Genomic DNA, 18,659 nt, shown 5'->3' on the forward strand with positions numbered 1-18,659 from the left:
TTAGTGTATTCTACCTATTCTTCTTTTGTACCAATTTGTAAAGTTATTGCAATATCCAGTGATCAAAAATTTTATTTTTAAATACAAAATTTTTCCAAAAAGGTGAATAAATCCTATGGACAAGCACAAATCGCAATTCTTTCTTGGGGGGATCAGTAGCATTGATCAGTAAAATATCTAGAAAAATTTCAATGCATCCTAGTTGAAAATTTTAAAATTTGTGAAAACGTGGGCACAATTTTTGTGAAGTGGTAAAAACTTTTGGATGCTTTAAAAATCAAAGTTCTTCCTGTATAAAATTCATCAATTCACAGAGATTATGCATTTCAAAATGAAAGAGTCTACCTTGTAGCATTAAAAAGTTATAAAGGAATGAAATCGAGATATGTTTGTGGGGGTTTATGACTTCCTGCACCGTATGCATAAAGTTCCCTGTTAAATAAAGGGTGTTCATGTACTCCATAATCAACATTGAATTATGTGTAAAAAATAATATATAAATATATGCTTACATTATTACAATTGCAACACATGAACACTTATGCCCATCTTGTATGGATAAAAGAGAAACCTCTACTGACTGTTCACCATTTCTTTAACACTTTCAAACATAAGAGCTACTTGTTGACTTCTGGGTCTTGTTGCCTATGAAATATTACAAGATATGCTCATGTGCCAAAAATTATTACACCGAAATTATGAAAATTAATAATTATTACAGTTTACAGATGAATGTGTATACACATGCATTACTTTTTAATGTATAAACAGATACAGTAATTGGGTTAATTGCACCTTGTATAGTGTACTGACTTACTACTTGCTGCGATAGCTGTTAATTTTGAATTTAAAAATTGAATTTTTAATTGATTGATTTGATTTATTTTTTAAAACTCTGGAATTCGGCCAAGGTCATTCTTCCATTCCAGAGTATACACATACACACAAGTACTAAAACAAAGCAAGCACAACATAACTACACAAGCAAAACATATCAAGACAGGTGGTAGTGTGTTGTGCCTGGTGTGCCACACTGTGGGTATATTTACAGGAAGAAACAACACATGATTTTCATGCATACGTAGTTCCATGCTCCCTTCTCAAATTGGAATTATTTTTATACTGCAAATGCCCTCTACCTTCAGCATCCCACATAGCAAAGTTGAGCAAGATTGCCTACTGCAATCGTGAAATATAAACCTTCAAAATCCGGCTTTATTTCTTCCTTTTTTTATTTGTTTAGGGGGCTTAGATTATTCTTTTCGCAAAAACCATTATAAAATGCAAATGCATAATTCAATTATCTTGAGCTTTGATACACTTTAAGAACGTATTGCGGCACAATCACATACCAAGTTTAGTGCAAATCTGATTAATAGTCATAGAGCTAGGGACAATTATTTGTGTCAAAATAGGCCAACTTGTTGTCATGCCTACAGGGTAAACCACTTAAGGGAATAATTTTAAAATCGGTATGCATATAGGTTAACCATCATAGCTCAAACCTTTTGTGATTTAAAAGAAATTGCATTGACAGCTACAGAGTTACAAAGCAAAAACCAAACAAGAGTAAATCGTGTGGTTGAAATACTCTAATAGAACAGTTACTGCGGAGTAAAAAAGGTGAATAAAAAATGTTGAAAAAACTTACAAGCATTCAAACGATGGACTGAACACCAAAATCCTAAACCACTGAGCCGCTATTATCACGGCTGATCACTTCATTTAATTTGTACTGAAAATTCTAAAATCTACACAAAAGTTCATAATTTCATAGTGGAAAATCTAGATTGGTCTATATAGAACATTCTATGTGTGTTCTATTAGAAATCCTCAAAAAAGTGTTCTATTAGAAGTAATCAAATAAATTCTGTAACACAATACTATTACAACTTCTCTAGTATCCCATTGAATCAAAGCTGATATTATAGCCATTTTGGTACAGACCAGCAGGATAGTACACTACTATTAAGACCTACTCGTGCCAATCATCATCATCATAATAAGTGTTATACTAATAAAACTTGTGACAACAGGCTGGAAATTGTATTCTAGCATACAAGGTGCAGGATTTGCTTTGTAAAAATTGAGCAACTGCAACTTATCATGTTTTGCATGAAAAATCAAGATACCCTAATAGAACAGTCACTGCAAAATCTTAATAGACAAATAGTATATCTAACTTGGGATGAATTTATTATGTTATAAAACACTATTGCAAATAAATACAGGCAATACATATATGTAGCTATGAACAAGCAAGCACAAAATTATATCAGTATAAATTCGCTTTAGTATCAGATCAGTAGGTAGCTATTTTTCTGTGTCATATCATCTTCATTGCATCTGTAGATAAGAAGAACAATGCTTTGTGCAAAAACAAACCTCAAAGCTGGTTTATGGTTGGCTTTGGGTATATATTTAAACTATGAAATCTACGCAAAAACAGTCAAGCTGTATAAAAAAAAGGGTGCAGCCTTCAAAAAGCCTAGGTGAAAAAAGTTGTGAAATCAAAGGCGATGGCCATGAAATGGTTGCAATGATATAAATTTTATTAATGCACAATCAATTCTTATTGAAATTACCACACAATTGTTACCAAAACTTATAGCTGACTGCTCTATTAGAGTTACTGCATTGGGTGCTTGCTGGCATTGATTGCTTTATTAGAGTATCTTCATCTTCCCTAAAACTGAAGTAGCTTAAAAGTGGTAGACCAGCTGGACTGGTTCCTATGCCCCTGGATGTACCTTATCGCTAGGCAATGTACAGTTTACAAACTAGCCTATCAAAAAGTGCACATGCTTTTTTGCAAATTGATATACAAAATAAAATAGTCCTGGTTTAAGTTGTTATGTACATAAAATTATACCAGGAGATAGGTTGGGCAGTGAATGCACTAAATTCTCTCTAACCTTCAGTTCTGCGATCAGACTAAGAGCTAGCTTGAACTGACGAGAATTGATGGCTGCATGTATCAGTGTGTGAGAAAACACACTTCTCTGTGCTCTGCTGCCACCAATATGTACTATGTTGTAGCGTATTGGGTATAGGAGTGACACAACCTACACAGGAAAAAAAGTATATTCATGCACATAATAATATACAATTTGTGATCTTGAAAATACACATATTAAAATGGGTAAATGAACTAAAGCCTCTTATAATTGATAGAACATAAATTATAACAAAGCATCGCATCAGCAGAGTATGCATATATGCATATATGCTATATCTAGTGGAATTTACCTCTTCAAACTGCTGTTTTCCATAAGCCATCAGTGCTTGGCAGATTGGAATCCCCACCTTCACACATGTACATACGTATACACATAAAGTTTTGCATATACGAGCATGTATGAATGCAAACAATACTGTGGTGTTTTGTATGTATAAGAAAATGGTAGTTTCTAAAAGCTCACAATTAAATAAAGCTGAGCTTGTAAAGCTACTCCATGACACACTGTAATTTCACCATTGGGATATCAAATAATTATTATAATGAAAATGTCAAAATGCACAACATAAATACAAACATATCAATGCCACTGACCATTTTAACTATTTTGCAGTCAAATCTCACATCTGATTGAGAATACTCTTGTAAAGACTGGAAACAAAAATGCAAATACTATTATGAACATTACATACATCCTATGACAATGCATAATAGTACATGACTAACACAGTACTGGGAGCTATATAGACAGCAAGCAGAAAACTTTAGTCATTTCATTCCATTCCAGATTCCGGTTACTGTAGACTCCATTTATTAGGTGCACACAGCACATACTGTATTATCTGTTAAGCACACATGGCATACTTGTGCCAGACTTTTGTTTATTAACTGCATAGAGTTGAAATTGCTGCTGAAAAGCTCATGTTATGTTGTTATGTAGAATGGCAGCAAAAGGCCACAGTACACCCAATGCCTTCCCAGGCATGATGCTAGCAGTTGTAATAATAATAATAACTCAAGTGATAGCTCATCCGACTTCTCAGAATTGTCATTTCCTTGACTGAATGAGCACAAATAATGCAGCAATCATTTCTAAGCACTTGCAACAAGCGTAGTAAATTTAATGAGTAATTTCTCCGAAAATTACAAGCGCATGTGCCTATTAACCAGAGTCTCCAGTATCAACTGCCCCATGCTCATGTGTGCCTTGTGGTACTTTTGGGCTCCAGGTATAACCATAACTTAATACAGATAGGTTAGGCTCAATGATCACACAACAACAAAGGTGCATATTTAAGGATGGTACATGTAAGTCTGATCAGAATGCTCAGATACAGTAGAGTTGACAGTTGATCACAGTTACTCAGAAAACCAAACACCATAAATCAAATTCACCTTTATTAGCTGTTCAGCGAGCAGGAACTTGGCAGCAGCTTCATTACCAGCTGGTGTATGTGCCAGTGACATCATCAGGTGGGCATCATACCATGGTAGAATGTGTCTGTCCAAAAGACCCTCACATAACTTCTGTACTTTGTCCCATCTGTCTCCAACATCTACACCAAGACACTACAGAAATAACCACAACAGTATTATTAATCATACACATACGTACATATGTAGTGAAATTAGTGCTGCAATTGAAATTATATACAGTAGGTCAGCCATTGGTATATAAGTATGTCCCTACTGCTCCTCTATTTTGGGGAGGGAACTACTTAGAAAAATGCTAAATTGACACACCCAGAGCTCATGATAATGTCCGGACATCAACCAAAATCTGGACAAATTGCATAGACATCTGACCATTATGCTGGACACAGTGTCCTTTCAAAGTACAAGGAGGAAGCCTAAGAGCTGAACTGGCATAACTGTTTATTCTAAATAATAATAATAATGTCGCTAGGTTACTATACAAAAGATAGATTCTTACAACCCAAAGTGACCACACATGTATCTGCTGTACTATAACCACATTACAGCAACAGACAGACATGTGACACAATACCAGTATACACTATACTGCTATACTATAGTGGACACAATGGACATCAATCTTTCACATGTCCGGTCAATTTAGGCAACTGTCTGGTTTGCTAGGAAATCAAGAAAAATTCTTATCATAAGTTCTGCACACTGTAAGTACAAATACTAGTGCTTGGCGATATACTGGTAATACTGTTTATCGTGATAAATTAACATAACCGGTTATAATACCGTGACAGTCTTTGATAACCAGTATGTTGAAATACCGTTATAGGATTGTTTTAAACCCAGTCTTTGGTGTTTAATTACTCAATTTGTTGATAGTTTAGCAAGTCACACCTTACAGTATAAACACATACATGTATGCCTAAGAGTGTGACATTCAGTTATTAACAGAAATGTAAATGTTAAACTATAGATATCACAATCCTCACTAACATGTAGTCTCCACAGTAAAGATGTAGCATCTACAAGACTCAGCATATTGTCTGGTGTAAACTGATGTACCAAATTTGTGTCATATTCCTTTAGAACAGTTTCAACATTGCTAATATCTGTAATTCGATAAATACACAATTCAATAATTCAGTCTTGTACAAAAACACATAAAAGAAATGGAGACATACTAGCGCTAAAGTAGGTGAACTAAAAACCTTTACCAGTGATTTCAACTATCACATAGTTCCCACTAGCATTCACAGATACTCATATCCTACACTTGGTCACAACTACAGTGTATTTGTTGTTGTACATGTATTCGGCAGTACAGCTATTGTTAGTAGTCATCCAAACAAACACCCCTCTCTTCTTGCACTTAAAGCTGACAATTTGTTAGAATTTCATTATGGTCTGACAAAAATGTTATTTGCCTGACAATGATTTGATGACAAGGAAAATTTGTCTCTGGGCTAATAGTAGGTATTGTGTAGACTCACATGTAACCTGGGACAACTGTAAATGGGTCATATGTGTAGTCAAAGTTGTATGTGTTAGTAACACACATGTACACTAAAAACAATAATTTCATACATTGAATTACTTACCGATATAGTAAAGACATAAGTGCCAATTAATATGACAAGATATTGCTGATTTCTCCCAGTCATTTCTAGTTGATGTCATAAATTCAATCCCTTCTTTTGCATCCTTATCCTCCTGAAACACATGACTAAGAGCATGGGTAGCCCATGCTGACTGAGGACTCATTTCCAAACTTTGATAAGCAGCCGCTTCAGCATCTTGAAATCTTCCAGTCTCTTGCAGTGTAAAAGAATACCTGTATATGTTGTCCAAAACACAGGTCATATGTATAAAGGCCTTTTCACACTTAATGCACATTGAATGCAGATCGTTGGGGGGGGGGGGGGTTTGGACTCCCCCGTCCCTTCACTTGATTAATATGCTGAGGATTATAATGAAAGTTTGTCTTAGCATAATTATATGATCACTAATAATACAAATACTCACAAACCCACTTTATAAACATATTTCCAAGGAATTATCAGTGGATTTATGCTAATGATTATGCAACAAGGACCCGGATTAGCATTGGAGGTGTACAAGATCGAAATACTCTAATAGAACAGTCACCTAACTACTCTAATAGAACATTCAGTGTAAGCATAAAATTCGATTCTGTTATGGAATTTTTCCAAACTGCCTGCGCCTATACATACAATGAAGTGCATTGGTCTGTTTAAAAGGCTTAATTCATCTGCTTGTGTAGTTATTACCAGTACCGGTATACTTAAATTCAGGTACACAATTTCCATTGAAAATGCTCTCAGATTCAATCTCGTGTCATTCAAATTCAAAATTTTACAGTTTCAACATTATTATTCTATTATGCACACAATTATGAGAGGATGCATCATGTGCTTGGTTGTCTGAACCTACCCAAATGTTTCCATTAGAAAATGCTGTAGAGAGCCATACCTATAATCTAAAGGCAGTATATAAAATATCTACAGGCAGAAATATGTATTTTATGTGGAAATGTCTCCAAATTGCAGTATTTTAGCATCTATTTTTCAAAATTTTCTTGGGGGGGTATTCCCCCAGACCCCCACCCCCTAGTTCCAGCATGCTTTGCACACCTCAGATTAGTACCCCCCCTTTACAAATCCTAGATCCGCCCCTGTATCTAGCAGTGTTCAGACTGAAAAGTGGATAAAATGTGCATCAATCCATTTCACACTACGTGTGTAGTAACTGAATCCAATTCGCTTTCATAGCATGTTAATTAATTACCCAATTAGGCCACATAAACTTAATTATTAGTTTTTCATCCTCCTGTACTCAAAATAGCAGTGCAAGAGGATTTTTGTTTTATTTTTTTACTGACTAGATAGTTGATTAGCTAGCTAAAACGACTCAGAATGCAGTTTTCTTAGATTGTTCTAGCAAAGTGCCAACTTTAGAAGGTGCTGGATAGCTGCACTCAGCCACCAGTGGTGTAAAAAATCTTTAGAAAAACAGCCATGCGGGCGGGAATGAGAAACTAATAATTAAGTTTATGTGGCCTTACGTAATGAAAATTTAAATGGCGTCGGCATTGATACACCATTCCTTCAACACTCACTCATGGTCACTGTATTGTTTTCACAAACCAAGTATAACACTAGTTACATATGCTGTCACTTCAATCTTGGCACAATAGCCATGCTTTTTCTGGAGACCGTATGGTGTCCCCTTGCTAATTTAGCTAATGCAAATTAAGTCCAGCCAATTCACCTCTCAAGGTGGATTGACAAGAAGCCAAATTGAATGTGCATTGTGCAGCTCAGGTGTGAAATCATTTGATCCGGCTTCAATGCACATTCGACTGTAGTGTAAAATAGCCTTAAAACACATGTACAAAAACTATGCCATGATACCACAGTGTATGTGCAGGTATAAGGGTATAAATATACCAGTGTGGCTGCTACTTATGTATGGGGCTTTAGCAGTATGAATGTATAATTAAAATTTCTTGGATGATTTAGGATTACAATTATGCATATTGATGTGTTAATTTTTCGTATCAACACTTTCTTTCAGTTCGCGATTGGGATACCGTTCGCAATAGGTTTGCGACCACACCCATCAATTAAAGATCTAGGTGGACTAGTAGCGATAGAGTACGGAGACCATACCTCCTGCTGTTTACTTAACAGTAAACAAGATGACCTCACCCCCTATTGGTCTAGCTAGCTGTACACCTCTTGGCTGACTTGAGATATACTCTAATACAACAATCACTCTAATACAACAGTCACAAGTTACATTGTAGCTAGCTGTGCTACAGCAACAAAAAAAAAACAACTAAACAAACCAGTATTTTAAAAAAAATGTTAATTTAAAAGTAGGGATCTATGCAACAAAAACTAGTGAAACAAGAGATGAATGATGGTATTACAGCATAGCTCAGTGGGAAATTCTTAAGCATTGAGCTATTAGCCAAAGCCTGGTTTTGGTCTGCCTGTCTCACTGCCTGTCTGACCACAGTAGCAAAGCTAGAGGCTAAATGACACATTGTATGTATGACCACCACTTTTCATCACAATAGCAAAATCACCAATGGCATATGCTTTTTGGATTCTGATGAGTGCTTGCTCTCTGCACCCTTTATCTTCAATCGAGTTGGCTGTCTTCTTCTTTTATGCTATGAAATCGTATCAAGGCATTAATTTTCCATATTGACACTTTCCAGTTGTGGCTCACAATCACAGCAGTTGATACAAGAGCTTATACTAGGCTGTGTTTGGTGAAACTATTGGTTGAAGTGTCCTACCTTGTCCTACCATGTCTGCACATGGGAAGACATTACGGTAGGTCTATATAGTATATATTAAGCATTATTAATTTAAAATAGGGATCCAAGCGATAAAAAGTAGTGAAACAAGAGATGAATGATGGTATTACAGCATAGTTTGGTGGGAAAATCCCTACATTGGCATGTTATAGCAATCATTTTGTTCAATGCCAAAGTAGGGATTTTCCCACTGAGCTATACTATAATACAATCATTCATTTATTGTTTCACTTGCTTGGATCCCAGGCCAATAAAAACGGGTCGTGATAGATTGTTAAGAGGTGTGGTCTCGATGCTAGATTGTTATTAATCAACCAAGATCGCATTAATAGACGTGGCATTGAACCTATCATGAAGTAACAGGTATCTACCAAGCGTAAGCACTCAAATAAGTTTGTGGCATCTAAATACTCAAGGAAAGTGTTGATAGGGAAAATTAACGCCTTGATATAGTTTCATTGCAATAAGTTGAAGACGACCAGCCTGATTGAAGATTAAAGGAAAGACAAGGTGCAGAGGGCCCACACTCATCGGAACCCCAATAGGCACATTCTACTGGTGAGTTTGTTATTGTGGCGCAAAATGGTGGCTGTACGCTGCTTCATTTGGACTCTAGCCTTGCGACTGTGATCAGGCAAGCAGAGGCAGGCAGGCGAAAATTTGAGCTTCAGTGATTTAAAAAAATATTTATTCTATATCTGGCTGCCTGTAAGTGTTTTCTTGTTTTTAATGCTGTGTTTGATGTTAGATGGACTATAATTGTTATTCCATAAAGGTGAATTTCATTGCGTCAGATGTTTCTAAACAGTACGGTAGTACTGTTTAAGTAGGGATCCCCCCAAAAATGATGCATGCTGCCTAAAATGCTGCCTTTAAAAATCATCCTATGTGTGGCCAGAAGTTTCTGCGTTTATTACTAGAATGGGGCTATTCAATAGTTGGAGTACCTGTACTATTTTAGCTACTATACAAAATTTCCACAATTTATCAATTACACAACTCACAAGCCGAGCATGTATGGATACAAGACATCATCATCCTTGCTCCAATGTGGTATGACACTGGCCAAATCATCTCTTAACTGCTGAAATTCTCCGAGTATCTTACGTCCCTTGAATAATAGTATGATTGCAAGAGCATCTGAAATAACACACAACACAAAACTATAATATGAATGTAAAGCACACAATCAAGATAATTCCTATATCTATGCATACCACATGGGGTACACAACGTGTTTGTTGGCTCAACAGTTAATGGAAAGATGTGTCGTTACACATTAAGCTTAATTCAGTATGGCAATGTTAAATAGTAGATTATGAGATTGTGATTTCCAACCAAAAAAAAACTTATTATTATTTATTAAGGCTGTAACCTTGGGTACAATTAACCCCAGAAATGCCAGTTCTGATGTTTTGTGTTTCTCCTCACTATACCCCCCTGTACAAACTTTACCTAGGCTCACACTGTACCTTCACAGTACTTTGGGTACAATCAGCACACATGCCTTCATAAGCACCTATAATACTCCTGAGTAATTTCTAGAAAACCTAAAAAGTTCTACTGACTGCAAACTGATTCAACAACCAACTATTAAATGATGCCAAAAGTAATACACTCTGGCCACGCAAGACTACTACACAACTATGGAAGGAATTAACTGTGTACTATTGTATGTACACATCGAGGCGACACTAAAAAGTATTTTCATTTTAAATGTCTGACACATTATTTACTGTATGACTATTCAAAGTTTTCACTTCACATTTCTATGAAGAAGCCATAAAAGCATACAGTCTGTTATGAACAATTTCCCAAACTTGTAATGGAGCCAAACTGCACATGGATGCTCTTGATACCTTCACTGTCACCACTATTCATCACCATTTCTCTGGAGAAAAAAATCCACTTTTCTTCTTGTTTAGCAGTTATCTCAGGGCTCAGCTCAACATGTACATACTATAGTCTAATTGTATGTGTTTACTGAGAGCACTACAACATAATTGACAGTATACTAAAGCACAGACATACTGACCTCTTGGATACTCCACTATGGAGGCCTCCCAGTGAACACAAGCTCCTGGTAGATCACCAGATGCATATGCCTTGAAAGCATCTACATGGAACTTTTCACGAGGTAGTATCTGCTCAGAAGTTAACTGATTGACCACAGTAAGGTGTTGAATAACTGTCAATGCATTGCTGATGTTGGTTGTAGGAATTATAATACTATACTAACCTAATGGATCATTGGGTGGTTTTGAAAATAGCAATATGCAACCCTTTAAGGTAAATAACACAACAGTGTAACAGCTATGTACTATATGATGTATGCATATAAATTATATATGTATAATTTTTGTTTGCTGCATACAACCAGTGAGATCATAAGATAAATGTATTTAATTGATATTAATTGAAACAAGTTGATATTGTGCTATTCCCAGGCATCTACGTAGATAGTCATAATTTTGTTGCAATTTTCAAATAATTAAGGGATCATCCATAATTTTCAGCATTTTCACAAGAGTGCATGTTTAATTGCCCTCTCCCTCCTATCCAAAAGCATACCATAAAAATGTTGACACTATGAATAATGTTGTCTTTCTGCACTACATTTGCCTACTTCATCACCTGATTTGTCATAATGTAGGCGCTGACAAAATATTGATTATTTGGAGCCTTGTGTATACTGGTCATGTAACAAGTTCCATCATTCAGACTTCAGCTGCAACTCAGCTTCTATCACCTTTAACATTCTAAACAAACATTAGTGCTAAACTATCATGGATTATTTATATGGTGCTACGGAGATGAGCATTTTAAAAAGCATACAGGTGATTTTACCCTCTCCCCCTAGCATAGCATACTCTCTGTATTCTTGTGAAAATGCTGAAAATATCCAAGTATGTAATTAGTAATGACGAATTAATTACAGTTCACAATGAGCAACAAAGTCAAAAAGAAATATCAATTTCAGCTGTCTTGTCTTACACACACATGTGCGCGCGCATGCACGCACGTACACACTTTTGCCAACACTCATCTTTACTGTGACTACCACACACACCACTGCTGAAATCTTTCACTATTTCTGTTGGTGTACAAACCCAATGCCAATGTTCCTGCTATTGTTGTGTTGGTTGAAACAATCCATTGGAAGGAAACCCCATACAGCACTATGTACAAGTGACTTGTCACAACAACAGAAGTGACTTGTGGCTTTTCATCATCCCCTTCAACAGGAACAATAGAAATAGCAATTTACTTTCCTGAGCAAACATAGCCTACGTATACAGCTGGCTGTGGGCATGTAGCAAGTTGATGTTGTGTCAGGTGTCCTGTTATTACTATCCCTTAATTTATAGTAATTCCATGTATTTCATAATTTGTTAATTATTTTTGTAATTAAATTGCAAAGCACTGCAAACTCAAACTAAAAAACTACATAAACTGCTTGGAACTGCCTTGTTCCCAGCTACATTTTTTTTTTTTTTAGTTGGTAAATATTTACCCACAGAATTCATTAGAAAGATGTCTATACAGAATTGCTAAACCAGTATTTCAGCCGAACAAGAAAAAAACTTACTATATGTATCCTTTTTAGGCTTTACTCACATACTAGCTACTTTTACCAGTAAATGGTTTTATTCGTGTGGGTGTGTACAGACAAAATAAATACATAGATGTGTACACTTTTTTACTAAAACAATTTCAGAAAATCAGGCATGTAGCTATTTCAAATTATGTCCATACAGTAGCATATACCAGCATTGAAACCAGTTTACTAATAACTATAGCAAATCCAGATGACCTACTGACAAATTAGGTAGCTATGTATATGATAACAAAACAGGTAGTGTGGTTCCATGTAAGCAGTCTACAGACAGCAAAATACATTTCCTGTAGCCTCTACAAACTGTACACTTCACTGCTAGCATGGTTCCATACAGACGGTATCACACATTCCCGATATGTAGGCATGGCTCATGAAACAAACTGGTCTAGACCATGACAATAAGGTGGGCACAGCTCCACATATGCCAGCAAATAGTGGAGTCTAGGCATACCAGTAGTCACGTAGCTATATGCTGCAACACTTCCACTTATAATTCAGAAGTATACAACCCTGATAAGTGGGCAACCAGCGTGGTTCATGAAAGAAGTTGGGCTGCTGCAAGACTAGACATACACTTCAACTTTGTCAAACCAATTAACACATGATCCAATCTCAGACCTGTAAAGTAGGTCCTGAGGGGTAGCCCACAAGCTTTAAAAATCCAAAATTGTGTACGAGAGTCCCAGTATTTAAGTGTTTCAAAATATTTAACAAGTATTTCAATAAGTATTTATAAATACAATTAAAAATTTTTAATCTACTTTATAAAAAGTTTCACTCACGTTCCCACTACTACTTGTGTAGGAAACAGGGACAGTAGACAAGAGGGGACCAAAGAAGCCTCGACAGGAGCACAATTGTACTTTGTAATGGTTGATTCATAAAACATTCAGCACCAAAATAGTCATTGTAGCTACCTAGTCATTAGCCTCATCTTCGTTGATTTTAGCTGGTTGCTACCCTCAAAGAGTTCATGAAATTAATGTGTAAACTGACGAAAACAAAATAACCGTAAAGTGATTATAGATTTCAGGATTTCTAAATATTTTATGGATTTATAATTGGATTTCTCAGATGGCGTACGAGAGTCCTAGCTTGTGAGCCCCCCCCCCCCCCCCCCGGTTCCAATATTGTGGGATAATGACTACAATAGTGATTAACAAAATGTCAGTGATGAGTTGGCCCAGCCTGTAGCAGCATACAATCTCTCAATGACACAAGTTATATTTCACTGATTCATGACGAGTTTTACTGAGTCAGTTTACTCACATGCCACACCTACGTAGTACTGTACAGCGTAGTCTCACACAGCCAAGTGGTCTGGCCGTGCGAGACTAAATACACCAAATATATATTGTACGACTCACCAGAGTACAATTAACCAGGAAGAACTGACTATCGAGCTCCAATGTTTTTTCAAATTTCCTACGATAATCCCCGTAGCCTTTAATGAACTCCAGAAGACCTTGATTGTACAGCTCTAAAGCCTGTTGGTTGTTGCAGTACACTGGAATTCCACAGCAATCTCTAAGTGAACAATCGTCCTCGGCTATTTTTACCCTATCCGAAGCTGAGTCCATGCTTATAATCAAAATTAAATGTTTACGCGCTAGCTGGAGACGGGGTTAATTTTTTTCACCATCTGAGAAATCCAATTAGAAATCCATTAAATACTAGACTATATAGAAATCCTGAAATCTGATATCACATACAAAATCGGTTATTTTCGTTTTCGTCCGTTCATTAGACAGTTTTTTTTTTTTTTTTTTTTTTCATTAGACAGTACAAACAAAGGTACTGCATGTACTGCCCTTGGTAGTCCCGTACTGCCCTTGGTAGTCCAACTCAAACTACATGAACTCAATAAAGGAATCATACCATGCGGACTACTCGACTAAAAAGATGCCTAGTTAAGTAGATGATGCAAGACTTTGAGCGAAGCTTAGGGGCCTGATGGACGCAAAAATTCTGGTGCCGCCCGCCCCTTCACAAAAGTTAGGACTGATAGACTGCTGGATGTTTTAATTTGTGCATAGTAGCCCGTGTAGTCGCTCCTGTGATCCTTTGCCAGCTACTGCACCTCGTACTGCACAAGCAGAAGTGAAAAAAAATTGAGGTAAATATTTTATTGAAATACTTTTAAATATTGGAACTCTCGTATATAAGCACACAAAATATTGGGGGGGGGGGGGTTGCGGGGGCGTCGGCGACCCCTGGCAGAGTGATTACCCAATTGCTGGACACAGGGGCGTAGCCAGAACCCAGGGCCCCAGGCCCGGACATCAATAATCACTGTTATTTACCATTACTGTGAAACTTCGCTCAGCAAAGGTTATACACAGATGTACAATAGCTACAACAAGGTCATACATTTATTGTGCTATTAAAATAATTATCTAAACTATGCTAATGAGTTGCAGTCAATCACGGTGCTGAGTAATTTGTTCTGCGTGGGAATTGTGTTTGGGACGAAGGAACATTTGAAAGGGTTTTTTCTACAGGACAGTTGAATCAGTTTGCAGCAGTGATGGCATCTTGTTGATGTTAGTGGTAAAGTTTATCAATGGTATATATGTAAATTCTGTTAAACATTTCATAAAACATATGTAACCAAGCTTTCATTCGACGGACTTCTAGGGGCTCTCAGGAGAGAAAGAAAATAACAGAGACAATCCTTATCTAAGGAACTCCAACAGATTTAACATTCAGTGACACCGTCAGTAATAGGGTCACCCTTATGGCCAAACCATGTCCTCAATAGCTTCACTAAGATCGAGATACTCTAGTAGAGCAGTCAAGATCAAGATACTCTCATAGAGCAGTCAATCACTTTAATTAAAGCAGTCACAGTATTCAGAGAAGTAGTGTAGCATATGATACATACGTAGGGCAGCTATTGTCGTACCTTTTTTGTTTTGGTCTTGCTACACAGCTAGGCCCTGGAATCATGAAAAGTCTGGCTATGCCCCTGGCTTGACATACCAGTCACTGGACAGATGCAGTATAGTAAATGCATGCTGTTACAATTTTCGCAATCATGGCTAGCTACTTATGATTTTCATAATGATCAGTGGAATTTCATTGTAGCTGTGTGGCTAACACCTGCTAGTAAGCTAATCATGTATTTTTATTTTCCAGTAGTGCATGCAGTAGCTGTATGTATACTTCAAACCATCTAAATTACAGTCAACACACTGAATAAAGCCAGTTTGACAAGTAAACAACTTTAGAGTTAGTAGCTATGAGGTCACATACAACCAAGTACATGCAACCTACCAATAGGTATTGGCATGTTAAAACAGTGCCATAGCCAGCACCAGCAGTGTGTGTGACATAAAACAAAAATAAACAATGTGCACATGCAGGCAAGGGGATTTGAATTGTAATGCTATAAAACAACCTTAAGTTAAAGTTTGATGTACACTAAATGACAAGTGAACCAGTGGTATTAGTACCACATGTATGACAAGGTGGTGAAGGCCAGCACACCAACATAATTTTGATCCCAAATCAAGCCAACATGTGACTGTATCTGTGAAAGTATAGCCTTTCTAATTGCATGTACATGGCAACTTGTGTGAATAAGGTAGCAACTTGTGTGAATAAGGTAGCGGCTTGAAATTTGGTCATTTCACACCCCTATTATAGGGTTTCCAACTCAAATTAGGAAGGTGCTTCCTTTTGTTGTTTCTGGTGATTTTCGCACAGACTGACCTTTAAGATAAAGTAAACAAGTGCTAATTTATATTGTTGGATTGCTTGTAGCATTGGGTATCAGCATAAGTTTAACTCACAAAAACATACAAAAGTGGTCACATGACCAAAAATCATAATAGTTAAATTGGTAAGCTTAATCAAAAACCATCGCATCTTAGGGTGATCTAAGTCACAACTAGTGTATTTTCTTGCCTTATAATGAAGACTTCTACATCTTGTAGTGCTATAACACATCTTTTATAGCTGTAATGTGATTGTTGGCCATGTGACCACTTTTTGGGTGTTTACAGTTAAAAAATCTATTTTACTGTAATGATATTGAAAGTAATAGACAGTTTAGCACTTGTTTGTTATCTTAAGGGAAGATCATCAGAAACAATGAAAAGGGCTGAGGCATCATCTTGTTTTGCAGTGAAAATCCAATACAAAGGAATTTTTGGTCACGTGACCACTTATTGGGTATCTACATATGTTAAAATTGTGCTGATAGTGACTGCTGCAAACAATCCAATATCAAATTAGCACTTGTTTGCTTTATCTTAAAGGTATATAAGTCTGTGTGAAAATCTCCAGAAACAACTAAAGGAAGCACCTTCCTATTTTGAATGGAAACCCTACCTATCATATTGCTTGATGTATTTCATGTGGTGATGGGTTGTAACATCGACTGCAAAGCATTGATTTAAAAACATCGATGTGACAGATTTTATTGATTTCAAAATATCAATATTGAATAAAACCTTTGCCTAAATTTTGCTGAATTTGGTGCTCCATAGAGGTATTCGGTTCCAGAGGAAAGAAGTGTTTACAAGTAATGAATACCTATACATTATATATTTGTGTGTGTGTGTGTAACCCAGTCTAGGAAAACCGGCCTTATCGCCTATTTAAAGTATCAAGAAATACCGTAGAGCATTGTGGTAGCTATGTGTACCAAATTTTCACACGTTATACACAAATTCTTTACCTTCCAGAGCATCCACTGTACAAGTATGCTTCACGCCATTTTAGATAGTTTTTAAACTGAGGTTGACTCTATCAGGAAAGTTTCAAAAGGGGTGGGAGGCAGGGCAAGAGGCTGTTTAAAGCTATTAAAGAGGAAGGCAAGTTCCAGGTCCCAAACTGGCTAAAATGAAAGGAAACTTATAGCACAGGTCTTTATCCAACACCACAGAGCTGTACAGCTACACATAGCCATCCCCAGACTGACCAGAGCTCCATTATGGCTCCAGACTACACATACGGATTGCTACTGTGCTTGGGAAAAGCAGCCAACAAAAGCAGACCACTCAAGTCTAACTGATTTTGATAGTGCAATTTGATAGTATATTCATATGTCTTTGTATTCTTGGAGAAAAATCAAATCTGCTGTCATGGGCAATAAGACCGGTTTTCCCAGATCCAGTTACATATGCATTGAATCCTGGTTAACGTTATCAGTGTTAGAGGATGTGATAATTAATGGGAAGTGACACTAATATAATTTTGTCAATGCCAGCCAGTATTTGCATGATTGCAGAAGCTTCAAAATGTAAAACTTTCAGTTCTATAGTGTATACAATGAAAAATAAATGATACAGCTTCCTGGAGATTTTCTACATCCTCACTTCTTTTCCCTTATCTCTTGCATGTACATTTATGATAGTAATTGTTTATATGGAGTGGTAGTAATATCAGGGCCACTGATGGGGAGGGGGGCAACTGGGGCATTCCCTGGGTCCCATTTTGTAAGAGGCCCCAAGGAGCTCCAGGAGTCTCATAGCTACACAATAGCTATATTCACATGGATATACAATAAAACCGAAAGAACATTAGCAGTATAGATCTCTCCCCATAGACTCAAAGACACAGAAAGCCTCAGTAAGAGATACCATCCAGCAAGTTCAATAAAATCCATGGCAATGGGAACGTTTCCAGGGGAAGCAAACAATTACTTGTAATATATCTTATGGTGCTTATATAGAGTACCATGACAGTGTGACTTTTTCATCAAGATTGAGATACTCTAATACAATTAACAGTCACCCTAATACAGCAGTCAGGAAATGTTTAGTATATAGCAAGGTGAAATGATTATTGAAAGTAGAAGAAAGTCAATTTTTAGCTATGGAATCTTGTAGAGCTCAAACAATTCTACAATTTGATATACAGGTTTGCCACAATTGCTTTTGTAATAGTTACATAAACAAATGGACGCTTCTCCAGAAATCTCTATTGGTAGCCTTGGCACAAAATAAAAACAAGTGACACATGTGTAATTATGTCACTTTGTATTGTCAATTGCGTAGTTAAGTTGAATCTCACAATGACCTAAGACTATTCTATCCATAATCCGGTGGCGAACTATGAAAGTTGTCTCCCATACATTTTCTCTGGGAAGAACTTACATTGGAGCTGAAGCATACACCTTTTTGCTGTGATCATGAAAAACTCACCAAAAGAGCACCACCTTTACCATGCAGGTCAACATAGAATCTAACACCTAAGCTGTCTATAGAACTCACAGCCATTGTGCCACTTTTATATACACATCAGTATTCCAGGAAAAACAAATTCCATAATTTTTGTACATTTTGACCTTGCTA

At 36.7% G+C, this 18,659-nt stretch overlaps 1 protein-coding gene across 2 annotated transcripts; it reads right to left on the bottom strand.

The window, feature by feature from the left end:
* Nucleotides 1–457: 457 nt before the first annotated feature.
* LOC136251906 (tetratricopeptide repeat protein 38-like) lies at nt 458–13,960 on the bottom strand. 2 transcript variants are annotated; one of them, XM_066044300.1, is made up of 11 exons: nt 13,725–13,960; nt 10,978–11,020; nt 10,774–10,926; nt 9,743–9,878; nt 5,989–6,221; nt 5,384–5,499; nt 4,355–4,528; nt 3,554–3,610; nt 3,250–3,306; nt 2,916–3,065; nt 458–645 (listed from the first exon to the last, which is right to left on the bottom strand). In XM_066044300.1, exons 1-11 carry the CDS (start codon nt 13,935–13,937, stop codon nt 574–576), a joined length of 1,404 nt encoding a protein of 467 aa, XP_065900372.1. In that variant the 5' UTR covers nt 13,938–13,960; the 3' UTR covers nt 458–573. The 2 variants fall into 2 exon arrangements, with proteins under 2 accessions (XP_065900372.1, XP_065900373.1); XM_066044301.1 differs by lacking the exon at nt 458–645 and adding an exon at nt 2,167–2,346.
* Nucleotides 13,961–18,659: the final 4,699 nt, after the last annotated feature.

Source organism: Dysidea avara, chromosome 3 (genome assembly GCF_963678975.1).
Source record: "Dysidea avara chromosome 3, odDysAvar1.4, whole genome shotgun sequence".
NCBI classification, from domain to species: domain Eukaryota; kingdom Metazoa; phylum Porifera; class Demospongiae; order Dictyoceratida; family Dysideidae; genus Dysidea; species Dysidea avara.

Coding starts and splice junctions, on each gene's coding strand:
- LOC136251906 (XM_066044300.1), bottom strand. CDS start 13,937: ATGGACTCAGCTTCGGATAGGGTAAAAATAGCCGAGGACGATTGTTCA. Junction 10,927..10,977: donor ACCACCCAATGATCCATTAG/GTTAGTATAGTA, acceptor ATGCATTGACAG/TTATTCAACACCTTACTGTG. Junction 3,066..3,249: donor GAAAACAGCAGTTTGAAGAG/GTAAATTCCACT, acceptor TTTCCTGTGTAG/GTTGTGTCACTCCTATACCC.